We start from the raw sequence: 16,772 nt of genomic DNA on the forward strand, positions 1-16,772 counted from the left end.
TGGCTGGCATCTCCCTTGCTGTTTTCTTTCTCTTCTGACCACAAAGGGAAAGAAAGCACGTGTTTTAGGTAGGTAGTGATTCAAAGACCACAACCCTTGCTGTTGTCAAGATCAGCATCCATACAAAGCATTGGAAAGGATCTGCGTACACACTGGGGAAAGCATCCTCACCAGGGATGGGTGCATTTTGCTGCTAGGGTGTAGGCGGGGGCCAAGACATGCTGGTGGTTCCACCATGGCTGGTGGAAACACGGGCTCCTGAAAACATCAAATTAGAAAGAGGAGGATGCTTGCATGGTTGTGATCAGACCAATTAGCTATGGTCTGGCAATGAGACACAGGCAGTTACTTCCTGCAAGAAGAGATGTTTACACTGATTCCAGGGCCAGACTGAAGTTCTGCCCTGTCCTGAGGGAGACAGTTCCCCCACTACTGGATTTCCACCATGGCACAAAGGCCAGTTTTTGAGGATGTAGCTGAAGATACACTGAAGTAGCTGAAGTTAACTTATAAAAACCTGGGAACACCACTCACAAGACCAAGCAGGTTGGTTTGTCATTTGTTTTGCAGTGGTCCAGCTGAGATTGTTACAATCCTCCACATTGCACAAAAAGCCAACAGGACTTTTATTCAGAACCATACAACACAGAGTTTTAAAATGAAAATTCAATCAAATATTATATGACAATAGACTGGTGTGAAAGAAAATTGTTTTTTAGTCTCGAGTCCAGCAGTTGAGTCCGGGGCTTGATTCTAGCTCACCTACAGCTAGATGAAGCCTTGAGAACGCACAGCAAACGGATGCTCCACATTTCAGTTACAACTTGTCTAGGATGCTGGTGAACAATCATTGAGCTCAAGTGTTTTGCCTGGGTACAAAAGCAGTTGCCAAAACATTTGGTCGCAGTGAAAAGGGGAAGCACAGGGCATAGAGGCCAAGGTTGCTGCCCCTTCAGCAGAGTACTTCCTGAACAAACAGCTCCTGGTCATACAGATCGAGTCTGTTCCTCTCTGGCTGTAGGCCAAAGCAATTTCAAGTCCTAGACCACCCTGAGCCTGCTGGCACTTGATACGTCACCACAAGCTAAGCCAGCAGCCAATTAGAAGGTAACCACAGAGCAGAATGTGTCAGAGGAATAGCCTTACAAACGGCCTGCAGAGCTTAACCCACTGCAGGTTTCAGACGTTCGTTTTGGAGGCGATCCAGTCTCGATAGTAAGTCACTCGTGTGTACACTCCTGGTTTATTTAGCTTGCCACATTCGTCTCCCCAGCTCACTATTCCCACAAGATACCAGATTCCTCTGGAGTTTGCGTTCACCAGTGGCCCACCAGAGTCACCCTAAGGAGAGAAACATCAGCAGGCAAACAGAGAGCAAATGGTGCTCACTTCACAAATGCAGAAAGCATCAAACCATTATGTTCTGTTACAAGGGATAGATATTTCTGACTCTAGACTATAGATATAATGCAACCTCCACACTGTTTATGGAGAAGACAGGGTGACAGCTTGTGCCTAATTCAGTCTCTCCAATTCCACACCCTCATGTCTGCATTCTCTCACGTGTATTATATGCAAAAATCATGCACAGAAGCACAGACTTCAGCCCAGGAGCAATGAAGCCATTAATTTACATCAGTCAAGATCTTGAACCCCATAACTTAATCAAGGTTTTCCAAAGCAGGTTTATATCTGGACAGAATCATGGGCAACCTGCTCTAGGTGACCCAGCTGGAGCAGGGGGTTGGACTAAATGATCTCCAGAGGTCCCTTCCAACCTCAGCCATTCTGCGATTCTGTGATTTCTTTACCAGGAAGTATCACCTCCCACCCAGCCTACCATTTCATTTCTATGATTACATAAGGTGACACTTACCTGGCAGGCATCCACCTGCCCCTCTAAGTATCCTGCACATAGCATTCCAGGTGTTATCATTCCATGGTACACTTGCCTCGTATTACAAATCCTGGTGCTTATAATTTTCACTTCTGCTTGTCGAAGTTGATTAACACTATAGCCTACAAGGAAAAGCGGCTTTAGGATTTGCACACAGGGTTTGCCACCTAAAGCTCATGGGAATTACAAGTAACCAGATTTTCCTAACAGCTTTATTGTCTGAAGTGAGAGAAAAGGGAGATATCCAAGGTCTCAGGAAGAAGAAATTTCTTTTCTCCTAAAGTCCTTCACTTGTCCCAAACACAACTCTTTCTTCATCTTCCATCCTCATCGGATGCTATTTAACATAATGGGCATATCTGTGAAGGGATTTTTTGTACTTGTTTCAGTGCTCAATTCCCAGCTGTAGGCCACAAGATATGCCCTTGAAGCCAGTGAAAAGAGCCACTCAGTTAACTGGAATGTGGCTTTGGACAATTACTAGGCACAGCAAGGGCCTAACACAACACACAGCTTCTAGTCAAGTGGCTCTCATTAGCACACTTCTAGCTCTGAGCATGGTCTCAAATCTTTAACACTGACTAATTTGAAATGAAGGTCATTCTCAAGTCATTTGATGAACTGGAGCCTGAACGAAGACTGAAGAGAGAATAACTGACCAAAACAGTTATGATACACCTATGACCAACAAAGCTGGAGGGCAAAGAACTTGCATGAGTGTGAAAGCCAGAGGATGAGGCCAGTGAGAAGATATGAACGAATGCAGTCAGGCACTATGATATAAACAGCAACAGAAAAGCTGCTCTTATTCCCGCAGGGCCAGCCTGTATTTTTTTCCAGCTGCCAACAAAAAGTCCCAAAAAAGCAGTGAGCAAAGTCAATGAGTACAGCATTAGCAAATGTGCCTGTCAAACAAGAAGGTCTAATCAACTCAGAATAAACAAATAACAAAAAACTAACAGAAGGCTTCTCCAATACACGTGTAGGAGGACACAGGAAAAGGAGAGACACTCACCATCATTCCTCAGAGCTCCCCAACCTGTGACAAAACAGGAGGCATTGTCCGGGAAGACATGAGATGCTTCGGGAAGACAGACGCTGTGCACATCACTCGTGAACTTAATAGGTGAGGCAAGCTCCACAACAGCCACATCATATTCATGGTTATGGACGTGGTCATTGTATTCTTCATGAATGATAATGTTTCGGACATATTTTTTCTGTTTTGGAGGTCTCAGCAGAGTCCCAAAGCTGGCAGTCCACCTCCGAGGGTCTATTCCTCTGAAAGAGATTGGAGGTTAAGTCACAGGCATACAAAACAAGATTCCCAAAAGAGCTTAGCTTTGCTATAAAGCATCAAAATGCTACATGTCATCTAAGGAAAACAGCAGAGTTGAACAGCATTATGCTTCAGCAGATACCAACATCAGTAGGCCACATAAGGTCCTATTAGAACACCCAACAGTCCCAAAACCTGCAGGGCCAAAAAGGTGCCAGTGACTTACCCTCTGAAGCAGTGGGCTGCAGTCAGCAGCCACGTATTACTGATCACCGATGCGCCACAGCGATGGATCCCATCAAGCTGAATACTGGCCTGCCAGGGCCACTCCCCATCCCGCGCGAGCTGACCACCAGCTATTCGCTCCACTCCCGAGAAGGAGGTCATCTGCCTCCTTATCCCACAGCCTGCCAAAGAGAGGGCAGCTTTGCTTTACCTGTCATTCAGGTTCAAGGAGATCAGGGTCTTGCTTTGGATGGGCCCACATGGCTGCTGGTGGGGTTGTAACAGGGCAGGGTTGTCAAGTGACAACCTTCAGCTACAGCAGTACCTCTGATAGCAGGGAAATGAGACGTCATGGTCACAAGGGTCTCAGGATGGACATGGGGCAAACAGCTTGGTAGAAGAGTTAATACCTTTTCATTAAGGCAGTTGTCAGGCACACAAGCTCTTTCCCATGTGAGTTTTATATCCAGCAGACTGTTTGTTTTGCAACTGTTTACTTAATAAAAAAAATATTGCCTCTCTACAAACCTCACCTTGGTTGATATGTGACTATGGTTGTAGAAAGGGAAACATAATATACAAATACCCTTTAATGGGCCTGTGCACACATGCTCATTCACACAGATTATTAGGCACAGCCAAGACATATGCATGTACTGATAATTAACCTAAGCATTTACACTCATACAGCCTTCACATGAACGGCATCCGAGTCTCATCTAAAGCAGTTAAAGCTCTCATGTTACTGCATGGAAAAAAAAACCCACACCCTTAGTATTTAAAAAAAAATAAAGACTTGTTAAAAAGTCTGGAGTACCAAAACATGGAGGAATCCCCATATAAACAGTCACCGGGCCAAGACAGCTCTATGCTTTAACACACACGCACCCCAACATCAAAACGTGCAGAAGACACTGTCACAACCCTGTGAACTCAATAGTACAGGCATTGTTCCCATCACTTGTAAAATCCCAACTGTATAGGTAAGGCAAGATGAACATGGTCAGTAGATCCTTCTAGAGTGCCACCGAATTGCTAAGGAGTAGTTTGGGGGGAAAAAAAAGAAACAGATTTTGTCAGGTCACCTCAAGGTCAGCCTTGACAATGGATAAAAGACTCTTTGGAAGGAGGAAAGAGGACATGCTGCTGCTGCTAGAGCTGTTTACAGCTCCCCAGATAGCTCATGTCCAGCCCCATGTCCTTCATTGCTGTGCACTGCCTCTGATCTCCTGCAACAGCTGGTTGCATGGGACCAGCAAGGGCCATAGCCTCCATGCAGGGCACAAGCAAGGCAACAGCCCTTCTCTTCCAGGCAGCTATCATTAGACACACAAGCAAAGCAGCATCGGAAGAGAAGAATGACAAATTTGCCAGCAGTGTAAGAACTCCTCTGCTTTGCCAACAAGAAGCAGAGTGCCATGAGCCAAGACCCTGCTCGCAGCAGCTGTGGTCCTCATGCAAAGCTTGCCAAGGGCAGCCCATTTCCATGCCTCTAAGGAACCTACTTTCCATAGCTAAAGTCAAAGAAAGAGCTGCCCACCCCCTAGAAGTTCAAAAGCCTAATATTCCAAACACTACAGAGTCAATATAACTGCAAGAAAACAGGACGAGTCCTCCCTGGCTCATGCATTATCCACTGCTCTAGCAATTTTTAAAAGTTATTTTTCAAGCACCTACAGCACCATGTCCCTGGACTAATTTTAATAAAGTGTTTGTACTTACAGTTGTTTAAAAGGTTTTCTCCCTTTTCCTTATTCAGCTCTGAAATGAAAAACAAACAAAACACAGTGAGTATATCTTATGCTCCTACCTGAACCAGCACAGATGCCCTTCCTGTACCCAGCAAATATAAACAAAATGGCTTGGATTGTTGCGTGGAGTGACAATAGCATAATAGGAGAAATGTGCTCTGTTGGAGAAGTTCAGTTAAGCTTCTGTCCATCACTGAAAATATAAGGCCAAAGAAAGCACTTTTCTTGCCTTAGCTCAGAGGTGAACAAGAGCAGATGCCTGCAAATAGGTCCAAGTACCATCTATATATGCTGGGCACTGTGCATGATGTAAAAGTCTATATGCATTTGTTCAGATTAAGCACAGCAAGGTGCTCAAAACAGTCTTCACAAGTCTTCAGTACTGTGATTGACTGAAGCTAAATTGTAATGGTACTGATTTCTTCCCAATAAAAACTCTCCATGCCAGATTCTCATGGTAGGCAATGACAGATTCACCAAACAGGACTGTTGCCCTGGGAAGCTCAAGATTAGGTTATGAACACCCTTGGTACAGCAATCTGTTCACACGAGGAAGCAAAACAGCAGGTGAGAGGGAAGGAAATGATCTCAGCTCTGCATTTTTTGTTTTTTAATGACTTGAGGACTCTGCATTTGGGTACCTGGAGTTACAGGCTCCCCTCCAGCTCCCTGCATGCTTTAGCAAGCTCAGCAGGGAGCAATGCAAGTCACCAGTCACCATTTCTTTGCTGTTGAATGTTGAAAACAGAAGGCAAAGTCATCAGTGAATCCACAGTTACAGAGCCAGGCCTTCTTCTGGTGAATTAGGTGGGACATAACCTGGCTCAGTGAAACTAGGTCCCTTCACAGCGACAGAAGCTCCAGCGCACAGAGCAGAGTTCGAGCTAACATGGGTGAGCGCCAGCCTGCCTTAGCTCTGTTCACATCACTGCTTGTGCCATGGCTCTTGGGCTGTCAGCCAATAAGGCAACCTGACCTGTCCAAACTACCATTTTGAGACAGGAGAAGAAAACAGCAGTGACACGTTTGCATAATAAAGTGAAACTCATCACACTGAGGACAGCCAAGTATGAGGAACAAATTCCAAGCTAAAAACACAAACCTAAGGCACTTGCCTGTGAGTCTAAGGGTAGACTGGTCAACTTCCAAGAACGCGGTGCTTGCTTTCAGCCCTTTGCGTAACACTCTGTTGATGTGACCCCAGGTTGCTGCTTCATTATCAGTTGAGGCAAATTTAAATACCAGAACGACATATGCAAGCACTCCACCAGGATCCGGGCTGCAAACCAACATCAACAAAGTCAGCGGTGTCATTCTCTCTTTGCCCACTAATCCTCTTTGTTTTATTTTTCATTATCTGCCTTCCTTGTACGAGAACAGGTCTGGTCTGCACAGATGCATAGAATGAATAGCATAGCTGCACACAGCAAAAGGAGGATGACTACATATGTCAGTTGGTAGCAAAGGGCTCAGCTCATGCTATAACAATGATCCAAGGGACCTTCTGGGAGCAGTTAAGTAATGCAGCTGAGGAGGAAATGTTCCATTTTGCCCCCACGCAGCTCAGAGCAGTAGGAACAATGTTAAAAAGGGTCAAACCCTTCAAAAAATGCAGGTGCCCAACAAGCCATTCCCAACAGCCATTCAAAAGGTCCAGTCCAGATGCACATAAATTAAAAAGTCTTTTGGCATTTCTTCCCATCCAAGTCAGTTGTCCCTTTATTGGCTGGTTCTACTGAAGTGTTGTTTGCTCCACAGGAACTGGAGACAAAACCCTTGCTAGCTTTTTGAGTTACCAGAGCAAGGCATGATCATTCATTGTTAGCGTAAAACATTAAGCCCTATACTTCAGACTAACAGTCTACAGGAAGACCAAGCCAGGTCTGGGGGCAAAGACAGCAGAGGTGCAGCTAAACTGGCCTAACACCCAGTTGTACAGAAGGTATCTGCAGCGAAACAAAGCTTGAAGAAAACACTATCTGGTCAACCTAAAAGGTGTAAAGAGATTGGTTGAAGCCTAGCCCCCAAATTCTGCAATTTCATTTAATACACGGTACGCGAGGCTTGCAGAAGACAAAAATAGCACTGGAAAACAATGTTGGACAGTTTAAGGAAATGTCTCACTTCCATCTAGAGACAGATACAGCAAGACACCCCAGAAGCAGTGCTGTGGAGAAGGACATTTGCAGGAAATAAGACATTTTTTGCTGCCTAGAGAAAAATATTCAAAAGCAGAATGGTGCTTTACAGATTTAACAACTCCAAACCAAAACTATGAGAAGAAGAGGGAGGTGCTGGCTCTTATCACTGTGTAAGTACTGCACAGAGAAGAAACACTTAAAAAGCCCTCCCATAGGACATTTATACCTATATGTCCCACTGTTCCCCTTCCTCAGTCTGTATCGAGGTATCTCACGGTGGAATCATTTATCCCTTCAGACCCCTTCATCAAGGGGAGAAGGGCGGCCACCTCCTGCTGTACCCCATGCAGAGGGTTAAATATCAGCCCCCACATCCATGGGAAGCCTGGTGTGGAACACGGAGCCAACTCTGGATCTCTCATGCCCATGACTACCAGAACAGTGAAGGCTGGGATCAAGTAGTAATTCAGTTACTGAAACAAACCGCAGAGAACTGGGGTTGGGGGGATCAGTTTCCAGAAGTACAAGGTGACATTTCTCCTCCCTGTTGACCTCTGAAGATGACAGAGCCCTCTGTAATGTGAGCACCAAGGGAGAGGGACAAACAGCCAAGACTTAGTTGTCCTACTGGTAAAATCAAGACAAGCAGGCACCCTCTGTGTGGTTGAGGAGTAGGGAAGAAAGAAAATTTCTCATCTCTGCTCTTTCCTTACCTTCATATTACTTACCTGAGACTGACAACATGGGACCTGACGTATCTTTTGCTCAAAAAGGACGCCTTAAATATTCCGAACATCTGTTAAAGGAAAAGAGTGTGTTAAAAACGCATCTGTAATGCATGCATGCTCTCCATATAAAACAGAGTCTTGTGAGCCTCCAAAATCTGAGAAGCTGCCTTCAGATCTCTAACTCTACCCAAGCTACAGCTAAATCTCCACTGACAATTGCAGAATTGGCATTCACCAAAAGCAGCAGCCAAGGGGTCAGCTTTCACTCTCCCTTTGCTCTCTGGGTGCCTGTTGCAGTGTAGGGCTGCTGGGACAGGCAGCGCATGTGCGTACCATCTGCTTGCACACAGTCAGCAAGGCATCATTAACCCACTACAGCAAAGCTTTAAGTTTAAGATTGCAGAGTTTCCAGCGTGGAGAAGCAGTAGCTGCATGATCCGTCCACCTTTTGGTGCTGAACCAAAAAACATTAACATCACCAGAAAGACATGCAGTCTTGACTTACTAAATGAAAAAAAGAGTTGCCAGGACTTTTCCCCTCAATATTTTCTCCATGTAAGGCCTTCTCACCACACTGTATTTTCTCCAGCTCTAAAATAATTTTGGAGACTCTTCTGCACCATCTCAGTTTCCCACTCTCTCTTTTAAAAGGCAAAGAAAAACCACACAGCATCCAACCTGCCAGCAGCACATCTTGAGCACTTCACCCATCTCCGGTTTATACAAGGCATGGGCCCCCCACAATGTCATATCAAAAACACGGTCTGCCAGGCACCATCCCTGCACTGAACATGTCCATGGCTCTGCATTTACAAGTCCTACCTCACACAGCAGGGAAGCAGGGAGGCACAGGGTCATTTGCTGCCCTCTACAGAAATCCCCTGCAACTGTGGGCAAGCCACAAAGGCCTCAAGTTCCCAACGGTAGTGAAGCATCTAATTCTTGATGATTTCAAGGAAAGCTAGACACTTAAATACTCTCGCAATCTCAGCCCTGATCACACTGTGCTGTTTCTCTCCCCATCTGCCCAACAATCACACCAACCTACCTCTAATGAGTCTGGGAAGATAAATTGCAAGATATACAGATACCATGGCACTGAGGGCCATATGCATGAACACTGCTGATCTTCCATTGACTCCAAAGGAGCCTTTCCATCCAAGGAATCCCCTTAACTTTCCAAAAGTTTAGGGCTTAATCTTGCCAGTTAAGCCCTTGCCAGGGCTTAACAGTTTCTCTGTTGGCAGTTACAGGCATGGTGGACTCAACCACGTGCAGCTAAATGCAGGTGAATGGCATTGCTGAGGAACAGAGTCAGCTTCTCCAGTGTTTAATTTTCATCTTTTCCTCATGCTCCCAACCCTTTGATCCAGGAATAGCCCACTATAACCACAGTCACAGGACTCTTCCCCATGGGTCAGGCAGAAACAGAGGAAGATCTTAGTTTACCATTGTTTCAATCTCTTCGCTCAGGTGTCTGAACTGTTCGGTGGTTTGTCTCTGGTAGTAAGGGTCATAGTGGACATTGGAGATTTTGAAAGTTGCATTGTAATATCGGTCCTGATCTACAGGAGAAGAAAGGGAAAGATCATTGACTGTCTTCATTACAGTCTGGACATGCACAGCACCTCACAGAACACGGCCCAAACCAGGCTGCCAGGCTCCTAGCTCTGACTCTATCAGGCAGGGAATCGCAAATTCAGCCAAGCTCTGAGCAGTGTCGCAGGGAAGAATGGCTCTGGGTCATCCTGTTGCTCCCCGGAGCTGTTTGTACCCATTCAAGTCACCAGCTTAAGGTTAAGATGTGGCCTTGAAGTGGATGGCAAAGAGGATCCCTGTAACGCAGAGTTAGCAAAAGGCAGAGCTAGAGCAATAGGAGAGCTACAGCATATCCTGGCCAGGTTTATCTGCTGCCCAGAGGTAATTTGTTGTCTCCTCGAGTCTCAGCGAGCTGAGACAGCAGAGCAGCCAGTGCCGTCCTAGCAGGAATGCATTTCAAATTCCCTCATCCAGGTATCTCAAGAGCCTGGGAATGGGATGGCTTCATTGAAGGGCTACTGAAACTGGTTCGTCACCAACCAGGACTGATGCTTGGGCTCCAGGAAGCCCAAACCTCTTCTCTCTTTCTCATTCTGGAATCTCCTAGAGGTGCCAGGTTCAGTCTCTGCAAAAAACCTGTCCAAGACTGAGCCTGCTCTGCATGGGCCAACTGCTAGACACGGCCCTGGCTTACACAGAAGACTGCTGACTATTGACTAACCACCAGCACAGGCAGCAGGGAGCCAGAAGAAACAAAGACTGACAAAACTGAATTCCTCATTTCAGGTAAATGATAGTTTAAGTATTCTTTAAGGTTTTGTAGCTAACACAGAACTTTAATAGAATCCGGATAGGTTTTCTCATGCGGATTTTATGCACAGGGGGTGAACTTCATCCTTTCATAATCAGGCAGGATCATTTAGCAAGTGCAACAGATATACAATGTCTTGTGACAGGAGAAGAAAAAAAAAAAGAAAAGTACACTTACCATTGCACAAAACATACGCGATCAAGCCAATGACAAGGGCCAAACCCAACACCACTGACAAAGTGATGACTGCTATCTTCCACGGCTCCATAGGTTTCATTGCTGTGTCCAGCTGGATCAATATCTGCATTGGAAAAGAAAATATGGAGAAATTCAACTTTGTCACAAACACAATAGCAAGTCTTGAACCAAACCATACCCGCTGCACTTCGCTCAGCCCTCCTGACACAGACTCACAGGCTGGAAGGACCCTCTGCAGCTCAGGATCTGGCCTCCTGCTCAAAGAAGGGTCTCCTAGAACAGGTTGCTCCAGGCTTTATCTGGTCAAGTTTTGAATATCTCCAAGGATGGAGAACCCGCAGCCTCTCTAGGGCCCTGGTCCAGCATCTGATCACCTTCGTGGCAAAAACTTTTTTCCTTACGTTTAGTCATAATTTCCCTTGCACCTACTTTCCTCCATTGCCTCTCGTGTACCTCTGAGAAAAGCCTAGAGTAGGGCAGACCAATATTGCTAAGTAGAGGCAACTTCTCATCAGGAAATATTACACAGATTTCTAGTGCAGCTGACTGCCCAAGCAGATATTTACACTGAACGCAAGTCTAACGTTTCATGACTGATTAAATAACTTCTGCACGAAAGATATTCTACACCACCAGAGATGCAATGCAAAACAGAGTTTAGTTGGCCTGAGTAGCAACATTTAGCAGTCTCCAGTAGCATTTGGGCTTCATCATATCAAAATGATAAATACATTGCTAGACATTATCCTGTCTCCTGCCAGACAATCTGAAAAAAGGGAGAGAAACGACTACACGCACGTAACATGATATGGCAACAAGAGCCAGACTTATTGACTTGCTAAAAGCCAGTAAGAACAGTGAAAGGGCCAGGAACTTGGCTCAAGTGTGCACTTGAAGCTCAGAAGATGGGGGCTGGAAAAGGCAGAACATGAGCAGGCAGACACCAGGAGTCTGGTGGTCCAACGCAACCAAGGGGGCAGACAGGCAGTGAAGATGAGGAGGTGATATGTGAACCCAAAGCAAAAGATAATGGAGTAGTGGGAGAGCGAGGGGGTTGTACACTCTGCCCAGAGAGCAACAGTGCCAAGCAAAAGCAAAAGCTTGTTTTTGCCTAATGGGAGGACTAGCAGGTGTCCTAGCCCTCTGCTTAAGAAGGGAAACAGGAAAGTTTTAACACTCTCAAGCTGGCGGTGTACTGGAAGGGAAAAGTTGAACAGGGCAGCTTTGGCCAGCACTGCAACCGCAGGTCACTGCTGGGTGCAGGAATACACAGGACAGGTGGCCAGGATCAAGCCTTCTGCTTCAGCAGTGCATGCTAAGGACAAGGCTGGTTCCTCTCCTCCTGTTGTGCCTGCTTTGTTGGGAAAAGCTCTGTTCTGGCAATGCATAGTCCAAGTTTTCCCCAAATCTAGTCATCTTCCCACTAGATTGGATCCGTTCTCTGATGGCAAGGAGGCTCTGCAAAGCAGACTCTGAAGAGCAGTTTCAAACCCAGGCTGTCTGAGATTTCTTTGGAAACTACAGGTTGCAGTGAGCACATGACATGCAGATGCTGGAGCAGAACTGGTTCCATGGAGACCTTGACACCTGCCCATCCAGACCTTTACCATATATGTCATCCATGACCCCTGAGGCTCCAAAAGATGCAGAGGTGCAGACAAAAACCAAAGACTTCTAGGACTGCCCTGCCTCTGTTTCTTCACCATCCTGCAGTCTCCCCTGGGGCACCCCCATCCTCATCTCACAGCTCATGATTTCTCTTTCAAATTGCAGCGCACCTCATGCCTGAACAGCATCAGAACAACATTCCTCCTTTACTCTCGGCACTGACAGCATGCAGCGCAGCCCTGATGGCATACGGCCAACTCTGCAGATACCAAGGCAACCGTACTCTCATTTCATAACCACCGGCTTCTTTGAACTGGAGGTGTGGCCTTATGCCTAAGCTACAAAAGCTTAAGACGAGCACTTGAAAAACAAATGTATGGTTGCCTGCGGGACTTGTGCTCTGCCAGGGGCTGTTCTGCACTGCAGCCTGCCTCTGTTTCCTTTCATGGTGCCAAATGGGCAGCACAGACCCTTTTCCCCAGCATTTCACAACTGCCTGCTCTCCACAGGCATCACGGGGCAGAACCAGGGGAAACGGATACTTTAGGAACTGCCGAAGCACTGGGGGAAATAGAAATGTGGGAAATGAGGAATCAAATACTTTTTGAATTTCTGATGCTGATTTTGCTTTAAAAGGATTTAGAAAAACAGCTTAAAGGAAGTCTTTTCATATAGTTGTATAGAATCTATTTGTATATTCCACAAGCACTTCTTCAAACCTCGAATAGTTTCCCCTCCCTTTCCACCTTTCCTCCCTTTATCAGAAGTCCTGGGAAACTCCAGTCTTGAAGATCAGTACCAGAACAGTACCAGAATCTCTCAAGCAGGGCAAGTGCCAGGTTTCCAATAGTGTACAACCGCCTGTACGTATCCTTCAGCCATGCTGCATGAGCGCAGGATCCAGCTCAGCAGTCCCCAATTTTCTGTTCACTTCTTTATCAGACATGCTAGTCACCAGCCATGCAGAGGGCTTGGGAAAACTCTCCTGTTTTTAGGTGTACAGAGAAAGCTCAGTCTTTTGCCACCATTCCAGCAATTGGCTTGAGATCAGGGAAGAGATGGCCCTTTTTGACAGCACAACAACTATCCTTTACTCTCTGAAAAACAGTTTGAGGGCAGGCAATTCCAAGCAGGTACTGTTGGTGTTAGAGTAGCAAACACTTCCAGCAGCGCCCAGCTGGCTCCTTCGCTCCCAGAGCCTTTTTGTTAGTACACCACAGAGAGCAGGACTGTTGTGTTTTACTGGAATAACCAATACAGACAGGGATTCCTGTTCCTCGGACATCCAGCTCCCTCATTAAATGTTTCAGTGGCAGAGGGATACCCCTGTTCAGGTATGGGACTTGTTCATGGCCTTCTCTGCACTTTTGCCTGGATGTCAGCTCCAGGTGATGCCATCTGTTGCTCCAGCTCAACCAAAAACACTGCTCCCTCCAGCAGTGATCCCTGGCCGTGGAAACACTCATCCTCCGTGCTGCTGATAAAGGCAGACAGCATCAGATCCCCTTCGCCTGTAGAGATGCATCCCTTCTTTCTTCTCAAGGCAAACAGGTACTGTTTAATAGAGAAGTGATTTTCCTCAGAACTACCTCCTCCAGTTGGTGCCTGGCAGCTGTCAATCTGCAGTGAGTTAGCAAAAAGCTTCGAGTCTGAGATATTTTAGTTCAATGCAAAACTGCTTGTCTTGGTGAGTCTGTGAACGAACCATAGACCTCCTCCAGCAATCACTGGTCCCATTTAAAACAAGCTTCATTCCCAAGGAGCCCAAGACAACCCAGGGGACAGGAGCATCTGACAAATTCTTATCACTGTTCAGTTGGGTCTGGAAAGGCAAACTATTAGTCTCCTATTTTATAATCCGTTGGCTCTGAGCCAAAGAATGCATTTTGATGCATTATTCCACATTGGAAAAAAAAAAAACATTATTGCTAAACTTCACTTCAACCTTTCAAAATGAATTATTTTGGAAATAGCTATGTTTATGTAGAATGCAGTTATGTTAAACACAATACAATTTTCCTAATTAAGAAAAAAAAGCCTTGATGCAGGAAATCTCAAAAACAAGTGAAATACAGCAAGAAATAAAGCTAGGTTAATGCTTATTGCTGCATTAGGAAGAAAAATCATATTGAAATTTGAACGCAGCTAGAATTGTCTGGGTTTCCTTATGAAACCAAAATGGAGAGAACCGATAGAATCTCAGATTGTATTTCTGATCAACCCAAAACAAACTCTGCCTTCCATTTGGAAGGTTTATCCAAAATCAAAAAGACGAGCAGAATACACAGGTGATAAGTTGTTCCTCCTCTCTCACCCTGTACCAAACTCTCTAAAGGTTACCACCCTCACTCACAACATAAGCAATTCAAGTTCAGCTCCCACCTCTGCTGAACAGGATTTGATTCACTATATTGAACTTCTCTCCATCTCTTCTAGTTGGGCTCTTCTACTGCACAATGGCAAAAGCCTCAATAATAACTGTACCAGAAGACAGATGATCTTTGTGAAATGGCTGTTCAGACAGGGAGAGAAAGTGAAACTATATAACCCGTGCCCTTGGAAAGGGCCCTAGCCACTGCATACGCCACAACCAACCACCCTGTTCTATTTTGAGAATCTACCCTTACCATTTTTTGGCTTTTTAAGCTAAGTCCTTATAGCAGCTCTGACCTAGATTTGCTAGCACTGTTAGCTTGATCCAAACTACGTTTTTTGGGGACAAACTATTTGCTGGAAGTGTTTTGCTAACCTCTGCACAGAAGGAAATATGCGACCTCTTCCCTTACGCTACCTTATCCACTGCTGTCTTTCTGCAATTAATTTAGCCCAACCCCTGCTCACAGACACCACAATCTCCAGAGAGGCACAGAGGCAGACCATGGGCTGCACAGGTGCTCAGCAGAGCAGGGCAGCTGCGTGTCCATGGGGAACTCTGCTGAGCAGGGTCTCTCCAGGCTTCAAGTCATGCGTCATTTCCCATTCTAACATCAATTCAGGCACATGTTATAATCACTCTTCCTAGAAATGGGACCTATTCATGAGACAACTGAATAATCTGCTGGACTAGTAAATGCAATTTGAAAATCCAGACTATGTCCCCGAAGCTACCAATATTGGCAGGCTGGCTGGGAACAGCAGCAGTCTAAGCACACCTGGTTAACCCCAGGTGTCCCACAGTAAAAACACAGGGCCACATGAGCAAGACAAAGATTCTACTCCCATCTTTGTCACAAGCATTGTAAGCAATCCCACCAACCCACCACTTCTCCTCCACTCTTCCAGCATATCCAGCACATACCCTTCTACAAACGGGACATTCTTCTGCTTTTTTGGGTGTTGAACCAAACAAAAATTGGCCACTGCCTGTGGAAGCATGGCAAGACCCTCATTTGGATGAGGTCTGCTAGATACCAGGCTCAGTCATTCAGCTGTTGACTTCTCCCAAAGCAATTCCGACACAGGACTTGAACGCTGAAAGGATCTGCCGAGGGAAACAATGTGTGTGTTCTCCTATGTGTCATGCTGAATCAGCTTCATCTCCCCACACCCTTACACATCCCAAAGACAGTAGGTGCTGCATGCCACCCCTCCGCAGCCAGATAATATCTTCGCCACTCACAAATTGAGCTTCTCCCCTTAACAATCTAACTCCAAGGCCTTCCTGCTTCCCAGCAGCTTACTTTAGCTGTCCAAAGCTGACAGCTCCCAATTCTGTTCCTGTTACTTGTAGGAATGTTCAAGGGTGGTGTTCAGTCTTCAAAATATATTAATCCAGCCCTCATGGGTAACTAGATTTCCACACTGCCAAAATGCTGCTCCATACAGCCTTCCCTGATTATTTGATCACCTTTGCAATCAGAACAAAACACTTCTCGTTCCTCAACAAGCTGTTCTGCATAGGGTTTTTTGGAGGTAGATCACTGGGACAGAGCCAGCATGTTATTCTAATACAAGAATCTGTGCTGTAAAGCCGACAACTATAAAAGCCTTGCTAAAAAACAGTCTTTCTACAGTCTATTGCCCCAGCCAACATCTCAGAAAGAGTCCCCTGTTCTGCAACAAGCTTTAGAGGAATTAGCAGGGCTGCTCACTACATAAGGACACTACAATCTGCATGAGGGTGGGAGAAGCCATCCCAGTTTAAGGGAAATATTAAGTACTTGGCCACTGATTGCTACCAGTTAAGAGTAAGGTTTTGCAACTTCTACCTCCTCTTCTACTCCTCAGACTTTCACTTCCAGATGGATTGGTCATAGATTGGTGCCTTATTCTGTTCATTCATCAGTTCCAGAATACAGCAATAGGCCTCTGCTTTTCAGCCTCTGAAAAATGCTCTGCCTCCCTCCCCCTTTGACAGGTTGAAATCTACTCCAGAAGTGAGATACTAGACAGTCAGCTAAAATCTGCCTGGTTTCTTCAGTCTGACTTTCATTCCAAGGTAGGGTGGGTGAAATGGTCTGGTGCCAGGTTTGGTACGACTCCAGGCAGATCCTGCACAGATTAACACTTTGCTCCCTGCATACAAAGCCCCGCTGAAAATCAACATGAGCAGAAGAAGCTACTTTTACTACTTTACCCCACTCACCTAATGCATC

The 16,772-nt window shown here is 45.7% G+C and overlaps 1 protein-coding gene across 6 annotated transcripts in view; it reads right to left on the reverse strand.

Annotated features, from left to right (window-relative positions):
- Nucleotides 1-435: 435 nt before the first annotated feature.
- LOC106484358 (transmembrane protease serine 11C-like) overlaps nucleotides 436-16,772 on the reverse strand; it is a 48,218-nt gene continuing 31,881 nt past the window's right edge. For 5 of the 6 annotated variants that reach the window (XM_067297315.1, XM_067297316.1, XM_067297317.1 and 2 more), the window contains 9 exons: nucleotides 10,549-10,672; nucleotides 9,471-9,586; nucleotides 8,022-8,089; nucleotides 6,268-6,431; nucleotides 5,124-5,162; nucleotides 3,403-3,583; nucleotides 2,913-3,178; nucleotides 1,877-2,019; nucleotides 436-1,341 (listed from right to left, as the gene is read on the reverse strand). In XM_067297315.1, coding sequence (XP_067153416.1) covers nucleotides 1,180-1,341; nucleotides 1,877-2,019; nucleotides 2,913-3,178; nucleotides 3,403-3,583; nucleotides 5,124-5,162; nucleotides 6,268-6,431; nucleotides 8,022-8,089; nucleotides 9,471-9,586; nucleotides 10,549-10,672 — 1,263 coding nt within the window. In that variant the 3' untranslated portion in view covers nucleotides 436-1,179. Of the gene's footprint in view, nucleotides 1,342-1,876; nucleotides 2,020-2,912; nucleotides 3,179-3,402; nucleotides 3,584-5,123; nucleotides 5,163-6,267; nucleotides 6,432-8,021; nucleotides 8,090-9,470; nucleotides 9,587-10,548; nucleotides 10,673-15,475; nucleotides 15,535-16,772 lie in introns of those variants that run through there. The other variant, XM_067297318.1, reaches the window with a different exon arrangement.

Source organism: Apteryx mantelli, chromosome 5 (genome assembly GCF_036417845.1).
Source record: "Apteryx mantelli isolate bAptMan1 chromosome 5, bAptMan1.hap1, whole genome shotgun sequence".
In the NCBI taxonomy this organism is placed as follows: domain Eukaryota; kingdom Metazoa; phylum Chordata; class Aves; order Apterygiformes; family Apterygidae; genus Apteryx; species Apteryx mantelli.